This window comes from Colletes gigas, unplaced genomic scaffold (assembly GCF_013123115.1).
Source record: "Colletes gigas isolate AHSC1104 unplaced genomic scaffold, ASM1312311v1 Colletes_gigas_Sc00015, whole genome shotgun sequence".
NCBI lineage: Eukaryota > Metazoa > Arthropoda > Insecta > Hymenoptera > Colletidae > Colletes > Colletes gigas.
The window spans coordinates 922,084-936,827 of NW_025106644.1; the positions used below are offsets into that span (position 1 = coordinate 922,084).

The 14,744-nt window shown below is 32.3% G+C and overlaps 2 protein-coding genes across 6 annotated transcripts in view; both read right to left on the reverse strand.

Annotated features, from left to right (window-relative positions):
- Positions 1–55: 55 nt before the first annotated feature.
- Positions 56–14,744, reverse strand: LOC122399875 (WD repeat domain phosphoinositide-interacting protein 2). Of its 5 annotated transcripts, XM_043400924.1 has the most exons (11): positions 14,434–14,744; positions 13,733–13,815; positions 13,353–13,519; positions 12,791–12,985; positions 12,601–12,717; positions 12,351–12,514; positions 12,108–12,281; positions 11,926–12,033; positions 9,454–9,560; positions 7,737–7,793; positions 56–3,704 (listed from the first exon to the last, which is right to left on the reverse strand). In XM_043400924.1, exons 1-11 carry the CDS (start codon positions 14,568–14,570, stop codon positions 3,589–3,591), a joined length of 1,425 nt encoding a protein of 474 aa, XP_043256859.1. In that variant the 5' UTR covers positions 14,571–14,744; the 3' UTR covers positions 56–3,588. The 5 variants fall into 5 exon arrangements, with proteins under 5 accessions (XP_043256859.1, XP_043256861.1, XP_043256857.1 ...); XM_043400926.1 differs by lacking the exon at positions 12,791–12,985; XM_043400922.1 differs by having other exon boundaries at positions 12,108–12,514.
- The window catches only part of LOC122399871 (sorting nexin-14-like), a 32,139-nt gene continuing 28,720 nt past the window's right edge, over positions 11,326–14,744 (reverse strand). Inside the window, exon 10 of the mRNA XM_043400915.1 lies at positions 11,326–11,577. The gene's annotated coding sequence lies outside the window, so the exon portion shown is untranslated. The remainder of the gene's footprint in view (positions 11,578–14,744) is intronic.

A 14,744-nucleotide genomic window follows, 5' to 3' on the forward strand; every position in this document is an offset into this window, starting at 1 on the left:
TAGCAACGTTCAGATACAATGTTACTAACTGTAAAAATCTAAATTCTCGGTTACATATGAACATTCTAGGAAAATATCTCGGGGAAAGTATTTACAAGAACATTAAAACAAAAAAGAGAGTATTATCTTCTATGTTTACAGTTTAGATTAGTTCGTTTGACGTGTTTGTTACGTGATTTTATATTCATTTCCATTTCCTAATTTAACAAATTTTTTTTTTTGATATTGAACCATAACAAATATTAAGATATTTGAGGTGTGACCGATATTAGTTTAGGCTTCCTGGTGCAAGTCATGATCATCATGGAGGAAATTGTTCGAATGTCTCATCAGCATTGCATCTAACTTCATTGACCTCTTCACGCCCTTGGCCACATATGTGGACGTTTAGTTTTTTTTTTTATAATTATAGTTAATAATAAATAGACCCCCCCAAAAAAAAAAAAAAAAAGAAGTCCCTGAAGAGTTTAAGAATCAAATGACGTAATGATATCTGTATCAATACGAATACGAAGCGTAGCTGCAATGCCAGGGAAACGTGAAAATAATTTTCTCTAAGAAATACGACTTCACCGCCTAGAAGCCTCGACTAGTATCAACTGCCATTCTTCCATGAGAAGAATGCGCAGCGTGTTTACATCCCCACTCCTGTCGCGGTCCGCTGACACACGGTCAGCTGATTGGCTGTCACGGAAGATCGGTGACAGCCAATCAGCGGACTGCAGGAAGAGTGGGGATGTAAACACGCTGTGACTTCTTCTCGCGGAATAATGGTACAATAAGTACCATTCTTTTTAAAACTTTTCCGATCTTATTTAGTTCTCACAATGTTGTTACAATGGCAGCTCTACAAAATATAAAAGTAAAAATTACATCGAATACAAACTGTAAAATGAATAAAGAATATTACCACATAATATATCTTTTATTGTATAAGTTATTACGTTAAGCGATCATCGTTATGATACATATAATTTTGCAAAGTTGAACGTTGTTTATATAAATGAAAAGTATCATTTCCTTTATTTTAAACATTATTATAATTATGTACATTAATGAAAAATAATCGTACGCAATAACGTTAATGTTCGAAAGTTTCAACGCATAAAAAATATTATTCTTTACTTCTATTGTACATTAATTTCTCGTGTTAATATAAAATTATCGAACGACGCAACACGGATCTGCAATATTTAAACGTTTCATGACCGCGCTCCATATAAACTAAAATACTTGTTTGAAAAGAAATCTTATATTTTCAATTAATATATAAAAGATAGCATAATGTTGTCTGCATTCTTGTCGCATCTGTTACAAATCCAAGATTAAAGTAGAATTGTTACGATCACCGTTTTCTTAGACCATCAAATATGGTTCGAATGAAATATAAAAAGAAATACAGGCAACATTTTTTTAAATTAGATATATTATTTGATAAGTATAAAGATAGAAATTGTGCGGAAGAAATGTAGAGAGCAAGTGAGGTACACAATATGCACGAAACAATAGGTACTTTGAGATAAAATAGAAACTAACAGATACAAGAACAAACAGAAAATAATAAAAACAGAATTCAAAGTAAACTATGCAATTTATAATGTAATTCCAGAAAACTCTACGCATTAGATCCCATTACATGTAATACATAAAATTGTATATATATTTTAATGTGGGTTGGCACCTGCTACGTGTTTGAAAATCAATAATAGAAAAGAAATTTATATGCGAATGAAATAATTTGCTCATTTATCAAAGCGAGAGTCAAATTGATAAATCTGTTGGAGTAATGGTTGTTCCTTTTGTAAACAAGTATTATATTGAAAAAGAATTAGTAACGATGGAATCTGATCAATTATTATCTATGTTATTAATAGTAAAATGTACGCGAAACCCCAACACTATACAGAAGTAATAATTATACTCCATTATACGTTTCGAAGTATGTAACGAAGTATGCTAATTAAAAAAAAGAAAAGTGATACAATCTTCTGCGTCATTTTTTATTTTCATAAATGACATTCGAATTATTGCATTTTTTTAAAATATTGACGTACGTCTTGCGTGTAATAAATATTTAAAAATTTATCTCATTTCCTGTATTCGCATAAATCGGTTCTTTCCCTTTTATACAGGATGACATCAAAAAGGGGCACACATAATTATTTCTAAAGTTTAAGAATAAATTTAGAAACCATCTGAATGAAAAATATAATCTTTTGTTCAGATATTTATTATAGAATCAAAATTGTAATTTTATTGTTGGGTTAAGCCCATATAATAGTTTGACGTGCTAAATTTTTTTATGAAAAAATTATTTGGCAGTCGAAGTGGGCATACATTTTTGTTTTTACTATAATTCCTTTAATGAAATCTGGTTTGTATTATTCTGTAGGATTGAGATTGTCATTTTATAAAAAAAATTTCTTAATTAGAATAAATTCACAAAATAAAAATTGCACATTCTTCTAAAAGATTTTGAAATAATATGTATCTTTAAACCTTGGATATAGATTAATTATTTTTTAATTTTTATAGGGTAAAGATGAAGAAAGAAAAGATCGTGGTGCGTTTTAAAAGTAAATTCAAACAATTCCTATACTTTTGATCTCAAAAACTTTATATTTGTAATTATGTATACAAAATTTTTAAAAGTCCCTATATTTTGTTCCACACAGTATATACGCAGACGCAGTGTATAGCGCGCCTTCAAACTATAGGCGATAATTGGATTTGTCACAATGTAAGAAATCACCTCGTATATAGGGAAAACACGATACCACGAATACCTTGAAATACTTAATTTTTGTGAATATAGATGGAAATGTTTCTTAAAGATCGGTAACTATAAGTATATAATTTCAATATTATTTATACTTCACAATCAATGCAAAAATTTTTAATCATTCCGATCGTTGGCATTTATGTTTTAGAAAAGGAAGAGTTTTCATTTACCCGATACAGAAGATGAAAATATAATTACAATACAGAGCGATCCGAGGGGGAAAAAAAACTGCTAAAAACGTTTCGATAAGAATGTACCTGATTATTTACTACGAGCAAATTATTTTTGTGTACTATTTTATTGCAATTATTATTAACGCACAGTAAAAATACTTGGACGTGCGCGCGCACGGTGTATATATTCTGTAAATATATATAAAGCATTTCTGCTAAATATTTTTAAGCACATTCTACTTTTAACTTCATCTCGTTTACTTTTTTCCTTCGAAGCAGTTTACAACCGCTTTGACTACGTTCGATTGCTATGTTATTTTTAATCAACTGCATTCTTCCTGATGGAATGATGACCAAGAGGTTCGCAAGAGCTCTTTTAAAGTAACAACAGAATAAATTCATACGAGTGTACAGTAATTTTTGATTTAATTACACAACTAATATACATCGATAGACTGTTGTTCTTATTCCTGTATTTTTGTTGGAAATTAATTTTGTCGTAATCTCAACCGTGACCATGAAAGTTATAGGTTTGGGGCTGTACACCTCGATGCTCTACTAATTTCGATCACTGTTGTCTGTAATGGTATCTTCATCTTAAATTGTCTGATATGCATTAATCAATTAATACGCTCAATCCATGTTTTGTGTAATAGGTGGAAATTCAGCATCGTCGTTCAAACGGAACGGACACGAAAATGTTGGTGGACTCTCGGTCGCTGCTATCATCTCGTGATGTTTCTCTGAGTCTATAAATTCATTTATGGCATTTCAGTTAAAATTGTTAAAATTAATAATCATTCGATGCGGATATAACGATAAAGATGTATGGATCTCGGGTCCAATGATACATGATATATTTTTCGTACGTGATTAAAGCATTTGAACATCCTCTTTTCTTTTTGAACTTTCATCCGATTATCTTATTTGCGCGACGAAAGAAAAATATCTCAATTATCATTGCTTTTCTTCATAATGCGCCGAGAACATTAATTAATGATTGTTAATAATTTTAATGAATGCACCGAGACAAGTTTAATAACAAAAAGGCATAAATGATTAATTTTTGCAACATTCGATGTCGCAATGAGATGTAAATAAGCAATTTAAAAAAAGAAAACAATCAACTATCGAAAACATTACCATATTATTACTACTGATAAAGGAATTATTTACCATGTTTTTGTTAATATTATATTAGCTTGAACTTAATAGAAAATACTGCGAGTGTCTGTGTATGTGTTTTTTTTTTTCAGATTTCAAAATTAAGTTTGTTGTTATATTGTCTTGATCAGTACCAACAGCAGTACAAAAATTAACTGCTATTTTAATACTATTATACAATTATTAATAATACAATTTTCTGCATATCTACGTACGAAAAAAACCTTTTTTCATTAATACAAATATTATTCCTTCAACATTTTATATTGTTGCTATACAGGGTGTTCGGTCAACACTGGGAAAAATTTTAATGGGGGATTCTAGGGGCGAAAATAATACGAAAATCAAGAATACCAATTTGTTGATGGAGGCTTCGTTAAAAAAGTTATTAACGTTTAAAGTTCCGCTGGTACTGAATTTTTTTTCTCGAAAACGCGCAGAATTTCGAGGGTATGTCTATTCACCAAAAATGATTGTAATCGACCCCCGCAACCGAAAATAATTTTTCCAGAACGATTTGAAATTTTTTAATTTAATTGTTAATAACTTTTTAACACTAGATTGCCCAAAGAAGTCATTTTGACTGCTTTTTAATTTCAATTAGAAAAACAATTATGTATACAATGACACAATTTCTTAGAATTATGTGACTTTTTGCACAACATATAAATGCGTTCATTAATAATTGTAGTTACCTCCCCCCGCCTTTATTTCCGGTATATATATATATATATGTGTTATACCTATATCGCCCAAAAGCAGTCAATTTGACTGCTTGGGAAATTTTAAATAATCAAATGACTCTTATTATTGAATTGAGTAAATTTCTTATATGACCAGTTCGACTCTGTATTGAAATAACAGTTTTCATTTCTTTTCGATTACCAACACATGATAACATACAAGTACATGATAAATTGTCGATTTGGGCGTACCTAACCCAGACCTAACCCAGACATAACCCAGACATAACCCAGACCCTAGATCTGGGTTAGGTCTGGATTAGATCTGAGTTAGATCTGAGTTAGGTCTGGGTTAGGTCTGGATTAGATCTGAGTTAGCTCTGGGTTAGGTCTGGATTAGATCTGAATTAGATCTGGGTTAGGTCTGGGTTAGGTCTGGATTAGTTAATAATCCAAATTATCTAAACCCTTTGCACTCCTATGTCGAGTGTGATTCGACATCAATTTTGATCTCAGGAGCACCTTCGTCAAGTCTCACTCGACATTCTTTCAAGTCCAAACCAAACAGATTTCATACACTTGGAAATTACAAAATACAACAACAGTGTAAATAAAACACTTATTTTAACAGGTAAATTTCAAATAAAATACTTAAAAGCATTGTTCGTCATGTCCAATTCGACATTTTTTCGAGTCCAAACCAAATCATACACTTGGAAATTACAAAATACAACAACAGTGTAAATGAGACCTAACCCAGACCTAACCCAGACATAACCCAGACATAACCCAGACCCTAGATCTGGGTTAGGTCTGGATTAGATCTGAGTTAGATCTGAGTTAGGTCTGTGTTAGGTCTGGATTAGATCTGAGTTAGCTCTGGGTTAGGTCTGGATTAGATCTGAATTAGATCTGGGTTAGGTCTGGGTTAGGTCTGGATTAGTTAATAATCCAAATTATCTAAACCCTTTGCACTCCTATGTCGAGTGTGATTCGACATCAATTTTGATCTCAGGAGCACCTTCGTCAAGTCTCACTCGACATTCTTTCAAGTCCAAACCAAACAGATTTCATACACTTGGAAATTACAAAATACAACAACAGTGTAAATAAAACACTTATTTTAACAGGTAAATTTCAAATAAAATATTTAAAAGCATTGTTCGTCAAGTCCAATTCGACATTTTTTCGAGTCCAAACCAAATCATACACTTGGAAATTACAAAATACAACAACAGTGTAAATGAGACCTAACCCAGACATAACCCAGACATAACCCAGACCCTAGATCTGGGTTAGGTCTGGATTAGATCTGAGTTAGATCTGAGTTAGGTCTGGGTTAGGTCTGGATTAGATCTGAGTTAGCTCTGGGTTAGGGCTGGATTAGATCTGAATTAGATCTGAATTAGATCTGGGTTAGGTCTGGTTTAGGTCTGGATTAGGTCTGGATTAGTTAATAATCCAAATTATCTTAACCCTTTGCACTCCTATGTCGAGTGTGATTCGACATCAATTTTGATCTCAGGAGCACCTTCGTCAAGTCTCACTCGACATTCTTTCAAGTCCAAACCAAACAGATATCATACACTTGGAAATTACAAAATACAACAACAGTGTAAATGAGACCTAACCCAGACCTAATCCAGATCTAATCCAGACCTAACCCAGATCTAACCCAGACCTAACTCAGATCTAACTCAGATCTAATCCAGACCCTAACCCAGACCTATTGATAAATTGCAGTTTCTCAATAAGCTAAAGTAGTACTTGTTATTCGAATCTTTATGCAGTGATACTTGTTCTAACAAGTTGTTTATTTTATTTCTGCGCCCTAAATTCATAATATTATAACATAATATTAAAAATTAATTTCAAACAAATTTCTTTACCCATTAGTTAGTCTTTCACAATGCAGTCATTTTGACTGCTTTTGGGCAATATAGGTATATACTAAGTTTCAGTCTTTCTAGTGTTAACGACGCCTCAATAAAAAAATTGATATTCGCGATTTTCGTCTTATTTTCGCCTCTAGGATCTCTTATTAAAATTTTTCCCAGTGTTGACCGAACACCCTGTATACAGTTTCAAAAGAAATATTATAAACATAAAATTCTTAATATAGTAATAGAAATTGAATACATTAGATGTTCCAAAATACAAATAAACTATGAACATAAGAAAAAGAAATGTCCCTTTTTACTGTTTTCTAATACGAAGCTTTTCTTGCGATACAGGTAATTCAAGTTACACTCACAATTTTCAGATAATGCGTTTTGCATTTGTATTTTGATATTATTTTTATTTTTTATATGTATCAACTTGGATTTATTGATTTATTTAAGTATATAAACTTAAGTAAAATAAGTATACATTATACTAAGTAATAAGTATACATTATACTAAGTAATAAGTATACATTACATTAAGTATATAAACTTAAGTAAACCGTAAGTTTTGGAATATCTTGTATTATATTTCTTAATGTCCAATCGTATTTAGATAAATATTCAATGGCAACATTGTTTTTTTATTAATTCATGTGAAAGAGCAAATGTCAACTCTAGATGTGATTTTCATTTGTTTCTTAGTTTAAACAAAAATTGTGTTTAGCGTTCACATGCATGTGTGCATATCAAGCATTTCCTTAAAAGTTACTCTACGATCAGTTTTTTATTTAATATTTGTGAAAGCGTAACTACGTCAAAATATAATTGATTATTGATCTAAATCGTTATGTATAAAAAGAACTTATCGCCTAAACCATGTAGGAGCTACCATCGCACGATGTTACTGTCATTCTTTCCTTATTGCGTGTTAACAGCAAACGTTTATAAAAGAAAACTCCTCATTAGTGAACGTTTTTATGAATGGGGCATATATGGGGCATAAGAATAAAAAGAAAAACAAAAGGCAGAATAGAGGATATACCAGTACCTGATATGGAGTTTGACGAACATCCGCATAACACACCCGCGTAGCTATTTATGTAGGCTTAAATGGATGATAAAAAGAAAACAATTACATCAAGTGAAATCAGTTTTGTGGGGGCCCCCCCTTTAGCCCCTGAAGAGATTGCCTATTTAATTGCGAGGGATTAGAAGCAAAGAAAAAGAGGATATAAAGTGCATATTAAAAATAAGGTTTCCTTATGCTCACACAGATACATACGCGTGCTCGCTTACCTATACAAATGGCCAGATAAATCAGGCTAGTTTTATTTTTAAATTTAAAGATTTTCGTTTCACCAACAGTCGATGATAACTTTCATAAATGCGTAATAGTAAAACTTGTATTAAACAATTTTTTAACAAAGTTAATTTTATTGTCTCAGTGGGGGAACATTGTCCTTTGAATCATTTTCTAAACGTAGGTTTAATTTAACAAAATTACGATTCCAATATTTATAGACATTTAGTTGATTATTTCTCGTCTATTTTCTCTAATAAATCCATTACTACTTTTTGACAATTAAATTGAAACAACGTTTAAGCACACCGTATATGTTTATCGACGTGAATTATGTTTATTTGTTTTTTGTATATTGTGGAGCTACGTTATCAAATGATAATTTTCTTAGATAATATTGTTATTGATTCACAGTTACGTACGTATCGATCTTCATTTAACATTCAAAATAAAAATTTTCATGCAATACAATTAGTACAAATAACTCTAATGCAATATTTACAGACTATCGACAATGACAAATACATTCCACAAACTCTTTACGTTACATGCAAATTTATAAAATATTGTTAATTGTTTTTGTTTCATAGTTAGCGATTGCAACACTGAACAAGATTATTTAATAAATTACTTATTTAATGTCATAAAACTATTAGAAATTTTATTGTCAATTCGATTATCCTCACGAGTACAAATCATTTTTTGTGTAATTTTCTATTGATGTAATGAGTATTGATAAGCTATCGTTAGAACGATTATGATAAACGTTATGTCCCAGAAAAATGAGAACTATCCGTACCAATGCAAGAAAAAAACGATTTATGATTTTACTTAGTACTCATTTATATTCATGTTTATGTATACAAGGATAATATAAATTAATTTTAATATGTTATATTACACTTGTTATATGTAATGTATAAAATTAGAGCTACATTTATAGTTATTATGTAACTAAATTATCAAAATTCTGTATAACATCATGTACCACAATGTGCAGAAATTGGTATTTTCAAAATGAAATGTAAAATCCACTTACTTTTATAAATTTACAATTTCTTAAATGGTACAAATTTCTGTTGATAATTTTAACACAATCGAATATACGAATTACATTATATATACACGAAAATATGTATCCATTAACAAAGTTTGCGTGTGCGTGTGGGTGTGTGTCTATGCACGTGCGTGCGTGCGTGTGTGTATGGAGGCAGCATACCTCAAAACGAAGAAGATAATGTCAAACTTAATGCATAAACCCTTTTAAATATAACTCCATTTTAAAATAGGAAATCTATCAGTATATTTGAAGGAAACAATCTAAATTCAAGCAAAACTTTGATATTAATATAAGCACTTTAATGTACCAATTTTTTTTTGTGAATATATCTTTATCGTCAACTCGCTCAGTTTTAAAAACCTACAGTATATTTTATACATTAAAATGTTTATGATATTGTCATACCTGCATTTTGTACTATTTCTGTAGCAGTTGCTGCGGGAGTTTCTCCAGATCCCGATTCTGCCGTAGATACGCTAGCACAATCTACATCGTCGCGCTTTCCGTCTAATCTATAAAAACAGTTCATCGATTTATCTGTAAGTATTTTTTTAATATGCAAAGCGAGTACTAGAAACATGTGCTCTCAAATAGGATCCTATGAAACAGTCTACTTCATAACAATTTCAAGAAACTCCACTATTTTTTTTTCCTACTTCCAATTTTACAACTACAGGTAATCCTCCTATAACACGGTAGATATGTTCCTAGGAAATACCGTGTTGCACGAAACAGTGTTATATGAGACCCAAAGATAGTACATGGGGAGGGGGGTACGTTCCGAAAACTTATTAAAAACAAATTTTTTGTTTAATTCTACATAAGCAACTTAATGTTTATGAAAAATATAAATATATGTACAACACAAAAAAATATTTTAATTTAACGAAACCTTAATTTAATAAATTTGTTTATACATTTTCATGTGAAGCCACTATAGTTCATTATTCCTTCGCGTCATTAATTTCAGGTAATTTTGTTTTTAAATATGTTTAGCAAAAATCATGTTATCCAATGCTGTACAAAGGTTTTCGCAAATTTCTTATCGTGTTAGAGCGAAACCGTGTTATATTAGGTGTACAAATGAATAATCCAATTTTTTCAGCCACATTCAATGTTTATTTTAAAAGAAAGTAAATTGAATTGTTCGATCAAAGTATTCGCCGTTACTTTCTATAACTTTAAGCCATCTTTCAGGCAGCTGATGAATTCGGATCTCATCCACTGATTGGAAGTGCATATAGGATAAGGCGTGTTGCATCGACTGGGACAGATGATAATCAGATGGAGCAATGTCTGGTAAATACGTCGGGTGCTGCAAGATGTCCCAGCCAAGACTCATTATGGTGTCTTTTGTATGGGAAGCAATATGTGGCCTGGTGTTGTCATGCAACAATTTCACTGGGACGTTCTCCTTTGCCAGTATACGGACGTTTTCGTTCCAATGCTTGACTCAAGCAGATTAATTGACGTTGGTAGCAGTTTGCAGAAACGGTTTCACCCGGTTCCAACAACTCATAATAAACCACACCCTTGGTATCCCAGAGAAGAACCTTCTTTCTGAAATGATTGGGATTTGCAACCGATATTGATGCTTCGCCAGGATTAACCCATGACTTTCTGCATTTCGGATTGTCATAGAATGTCCACTTCTCATCACCCGTAATGATTTTCCACAAGAAAGACTTTCGACGCTGCTTATTGAGAAGAGAAAGACACGCTGCCACTCGTTGATTTTTGTTGGTTGCAGTGAGTTCATGCGGAACCCATTTTCCTTCTTTCTGGATCTTTCCAATCTTACGTAGGCACTTGGAAATCGTTTGCTGGGTTTCTCCTAATTGTTCTGTAAGTTCTTTTTGCGTTTCTGCCGCATTCTCAGCGAGCAGTTGTTACAAATCATCGTCGTTGCACTTCCTAGGGCCTCCAGGGCGTTGTTTGTCGATTAGACTCAAATCACCGCTTTTAAACCGCTTAAACTAAAATTCGCATACATCATACGATACAACACCTTCACCGAGAAAGGAACAAATCGATTCGCGTGTTCTTGCAGCATTTTTCCCTTGTTGGAGTTCGTAAAGAATGCAGCGTCGGATATGCACCCTATCTGTTGCCATTTTCGACTCTACTCAATTGAATACTTTTGAAGGTTATGTTGGGCCTTTCGCTAATCTATCTTTTTGTTTTAACTAGCTATATGTCAACACTATATGACCGCAAAAGAGCGGGAAAATCTATTGACTTAAAACTTGGTTTCATAACTGCTTAAGATAATTTGGATTATTCATTTGTACACCTAATAAAATGCCGTGTTGTAGGAGGGTTCTCGCAATTTATGAATCGTGTTATAGCGAAACCATGTTATTATAGGAGGGCTACCTGTACTAGGCCATCCTGTACCATTCTTCCACGAGAAGAAGGCACAGCGTGTTTACATCCCCACTCCTGTTGTAGTCCGCTGACTCACAGCTATTGGTCGAGAACGGTGACAGCCAATCAGCGGACTGCAGCAAGAGTGGGGATGTAAACACGCTGGTAAGTACCTTCTTCTCATGGAAGGACGATACAAATGTTAAATATAAACGAAATACTGTGGGAATAGAATTGATCTGCGTTTATCAAAAACAAAGTATTCTATTTTGTAAGCTAGGAATAGAAATTAAGCAGCAAGCATATTTCAATCAGTATAAACCAAAATATTCTCAATAATACAAGAAATAAGACTGTACTTTAATAATGGTATTGCATTTTTCGATAGTGAATAACAATCATCTATTTTCTGGTTAAATAACTATATATTGCCAGACCGTATTCAAAATAGACTTAATTTAAGGTGTTCTATTTTTCTAGTTTTCAATGAGATATTTTTTAAGTACAAACCTATGCTGTTTTAGAAGTGTACAATCTCCGCCTTCCGTCGTATCCAAATTATAAACATACAAATATCCATCCGCACTAGCCACCAACAACCTAAATACTTTCTGTACACTGGACAGTAGCATATATATTAGAAAACATTTCTATATACGCGTATGTGTAATTATTAATTGATTGAAACTTACACAGTGATGGCACAGACACTCTTTAAACCTTGAAACGGTAAATGGACACTAGCAAAGGCACGTCCTTGGTTAAAAACGTCGGTTACTTGCGATGGTAAATAATTAGCAGACGCGGACACAGCCTTCGTTAAATATCCCATCCAAGTTTGCGATTCTTCCGTAGCTTGTCGTAGTCTGTACCAACAAGGTACAATTGAAATATAACAACAATGGGAGCACAAAAAGGAAAAATAATTTACATACGCTTCCTTCGGTTCCTCCAATTTGAAAATATGCACCGTTTCCGTATTACTCGAACAACAAAGAAACATAGAATCCGTTGAATCCATACTAAAAGCAAGACTGCTTATAGATACGCATCGTTTAACTCCACGTCGAAACTCAAATAGTTTTGTACCATCATGAACCTTCAGAGATATAAAGAACCTTCAGCAATGCATCTAAATTTAAGAACTGAACAAACAATTAGTGTCGTACGAGCAATAAAACTTACTTGAAAAACTCTAATTACAGTACCCTTCTCAGAAGCAGTAGCTATTTTGGTACCATTAGGATTAAATGCGAGTGCTGCTAATGGGCTATCGTGAGCAGGAATCATAGTTTTAGCTTGCTAAAAGTAAAAATAAATGTACAGAAAGTATTTATACATAAAGGGCGTACTCTAGATATTTATTAATACCTACAAGATTAATCGCATCAAATATTTGAACTTCTCCGATTGTATTCGAGCCTGGATAGGCTAAATAACAATCGTGGCTAACTATCGATAGCGTACACAGACCTGCTAAATTAGGCGGAGTCTCTCGAATTGTATGTAGCACCTTCATAGTGTTTATATTATGAATATATAACGATTCTTGCAAGCATACTACTAATCTCTGTAAATGGTCATCATTGATTTAAGTAAATTACACGATCTAACAAAATTATTACTACAAGAGAAGTTTGTTTATGTAGAGATTTAACGTATCCCATCCGACCCATGTTTTTGTTAATTTACATAACATTTAAAAATTATATTTCAGATTATACGATTAAAAATAAATTATACAAATGCAGGTAAATTTAAATCATACTTTTTAAAATATTTATACGTCGTTAGAATCAACATTGTTTTTACAGCTTGAACAAAAATAGTGTATTGTGTAACTTAATTTTAAAAATATAGTTCAAAGATAAAAGAAAATAAAAATTAGTACGATTCTGTTGGATAATATTTATTTAAAAGATTTAGAATAAACTTACCGATCTATTGAGCTTCACGGCCAAGATGGTATTCGAGTAACTATAATAGCAAATTTCAGTTCCTTTTCTAAAATGGCAGACTCTGAGTTTACGAGGCGACGACAAGGTAACCATTGCCACAAGGCTGCTGCTGAACAGTCGTTCGATGATGCGTATGTCCTCGGTATCTATAGTTCACACAATCATGCATAATTAAACAATCGCATTGTAACGAAGCACATAATAGAACATGCTATAGGAAATGAAATATACTTCTAGCTCTACTGTACACTACAAAATCTTTAAATTTTAACGCTATAAATAAATAAGTATTTATCGTTAATTATTAGCTTAAAAACTTTTCATTCTTACTTTTAAAAGTAAGCCATAAAACTTATTACCATTTTCATATATAATGTGCAAATAGTCAACAGAGTTCAAGGAGTAAAGTTTGTAACCAGCTTGTGACCCTACTGCCAAAGATCTGCAACCAAATCACATCCAAATTTAATAACGCCAACGGTATCTATCGCACAGTGTACGACAAAAGATTCTACTTTCGTTCACATTTACACGACTACATTAAGAAAGTAAATATATTAACAATTGCAATAAACGTATCAGTCGCATAAAAGACGTAAAATTACCTCTCGATCGATGATCTATAATACGAATATTTTATATAAAATGGCCAAAAAAAATGACAATCCGTTGTTTGAAAATAACATCAAACATTTATAAAGGTTATAAATCTAAATAAATGGTAGAAAAATTAACGATGAAAGGAAAATATATCACGTGCAAAACTTTCTTGACATTCGTTGCAATCATCATTATACATCATTAATACGTAATTACTCGGTAATAAGCGAATCGAGTGATGCAGATATCGAAAATATTTTTAAAACACACAAAAACATACGAGTGGATTACGCATCATTCAAAAATGGGATAATCGTAGGGATAATTCGAAAAAGAAAACATTCGTATACGATCTATTTTTTGGATCAAAGTTTGTTATATACGAAATACAACGTAAAGAAGGTTAGGAAACAAAGGACGACATTCCCAATTATCTGGTGCTCTATGGAGCGACACTTACGTATAATCCTGATTGAAGTTAACAAAGAAAACATCACTTTCAGGTTCATTAGTTTCATTTGCGAGGTTCATTAGTCCTGATATACTGTATTTTAATCCTTGCGTAAATACATCCACGTTACGCGCAAGATTTTGCATAAATTGCACAGCCGATGCACGCAAGAACACTCGCCACTTTTTAATTTCTTATTATATCTGTTTTTCTCTTTGATTTTATTGCTTTTCTTTGTCACTCTCTTCTTGCACGTACCAAATACAAATATACGCACGCGCGCGCTTATACAATATTTCGGAACAGATGTCGGACGCAGT

Coding starts and splice junctions, on each gene's coding strand:
- LOC122399875 (XM_043400922.1), bottom strand. CDS start 14,570: ATGCAAAATCTTGCGCGTAACGTGGATGTATTTACGCAAGGATTAAAA. Junction 12,515..12,600: donor CTGTAATTAGAGTTTTTCAA/GTAAGTTTTATT, acceptor ATATCTCTGAAG/GTTCATGATGGTACAAAACT. Junction 12,034..12,107: donor AGTGTCTGTGCCATCACTGT/GTAAGTTTCAAT, acceptor GCTACTGTCCAG/TGTACAGAAAGTATTTAGGT.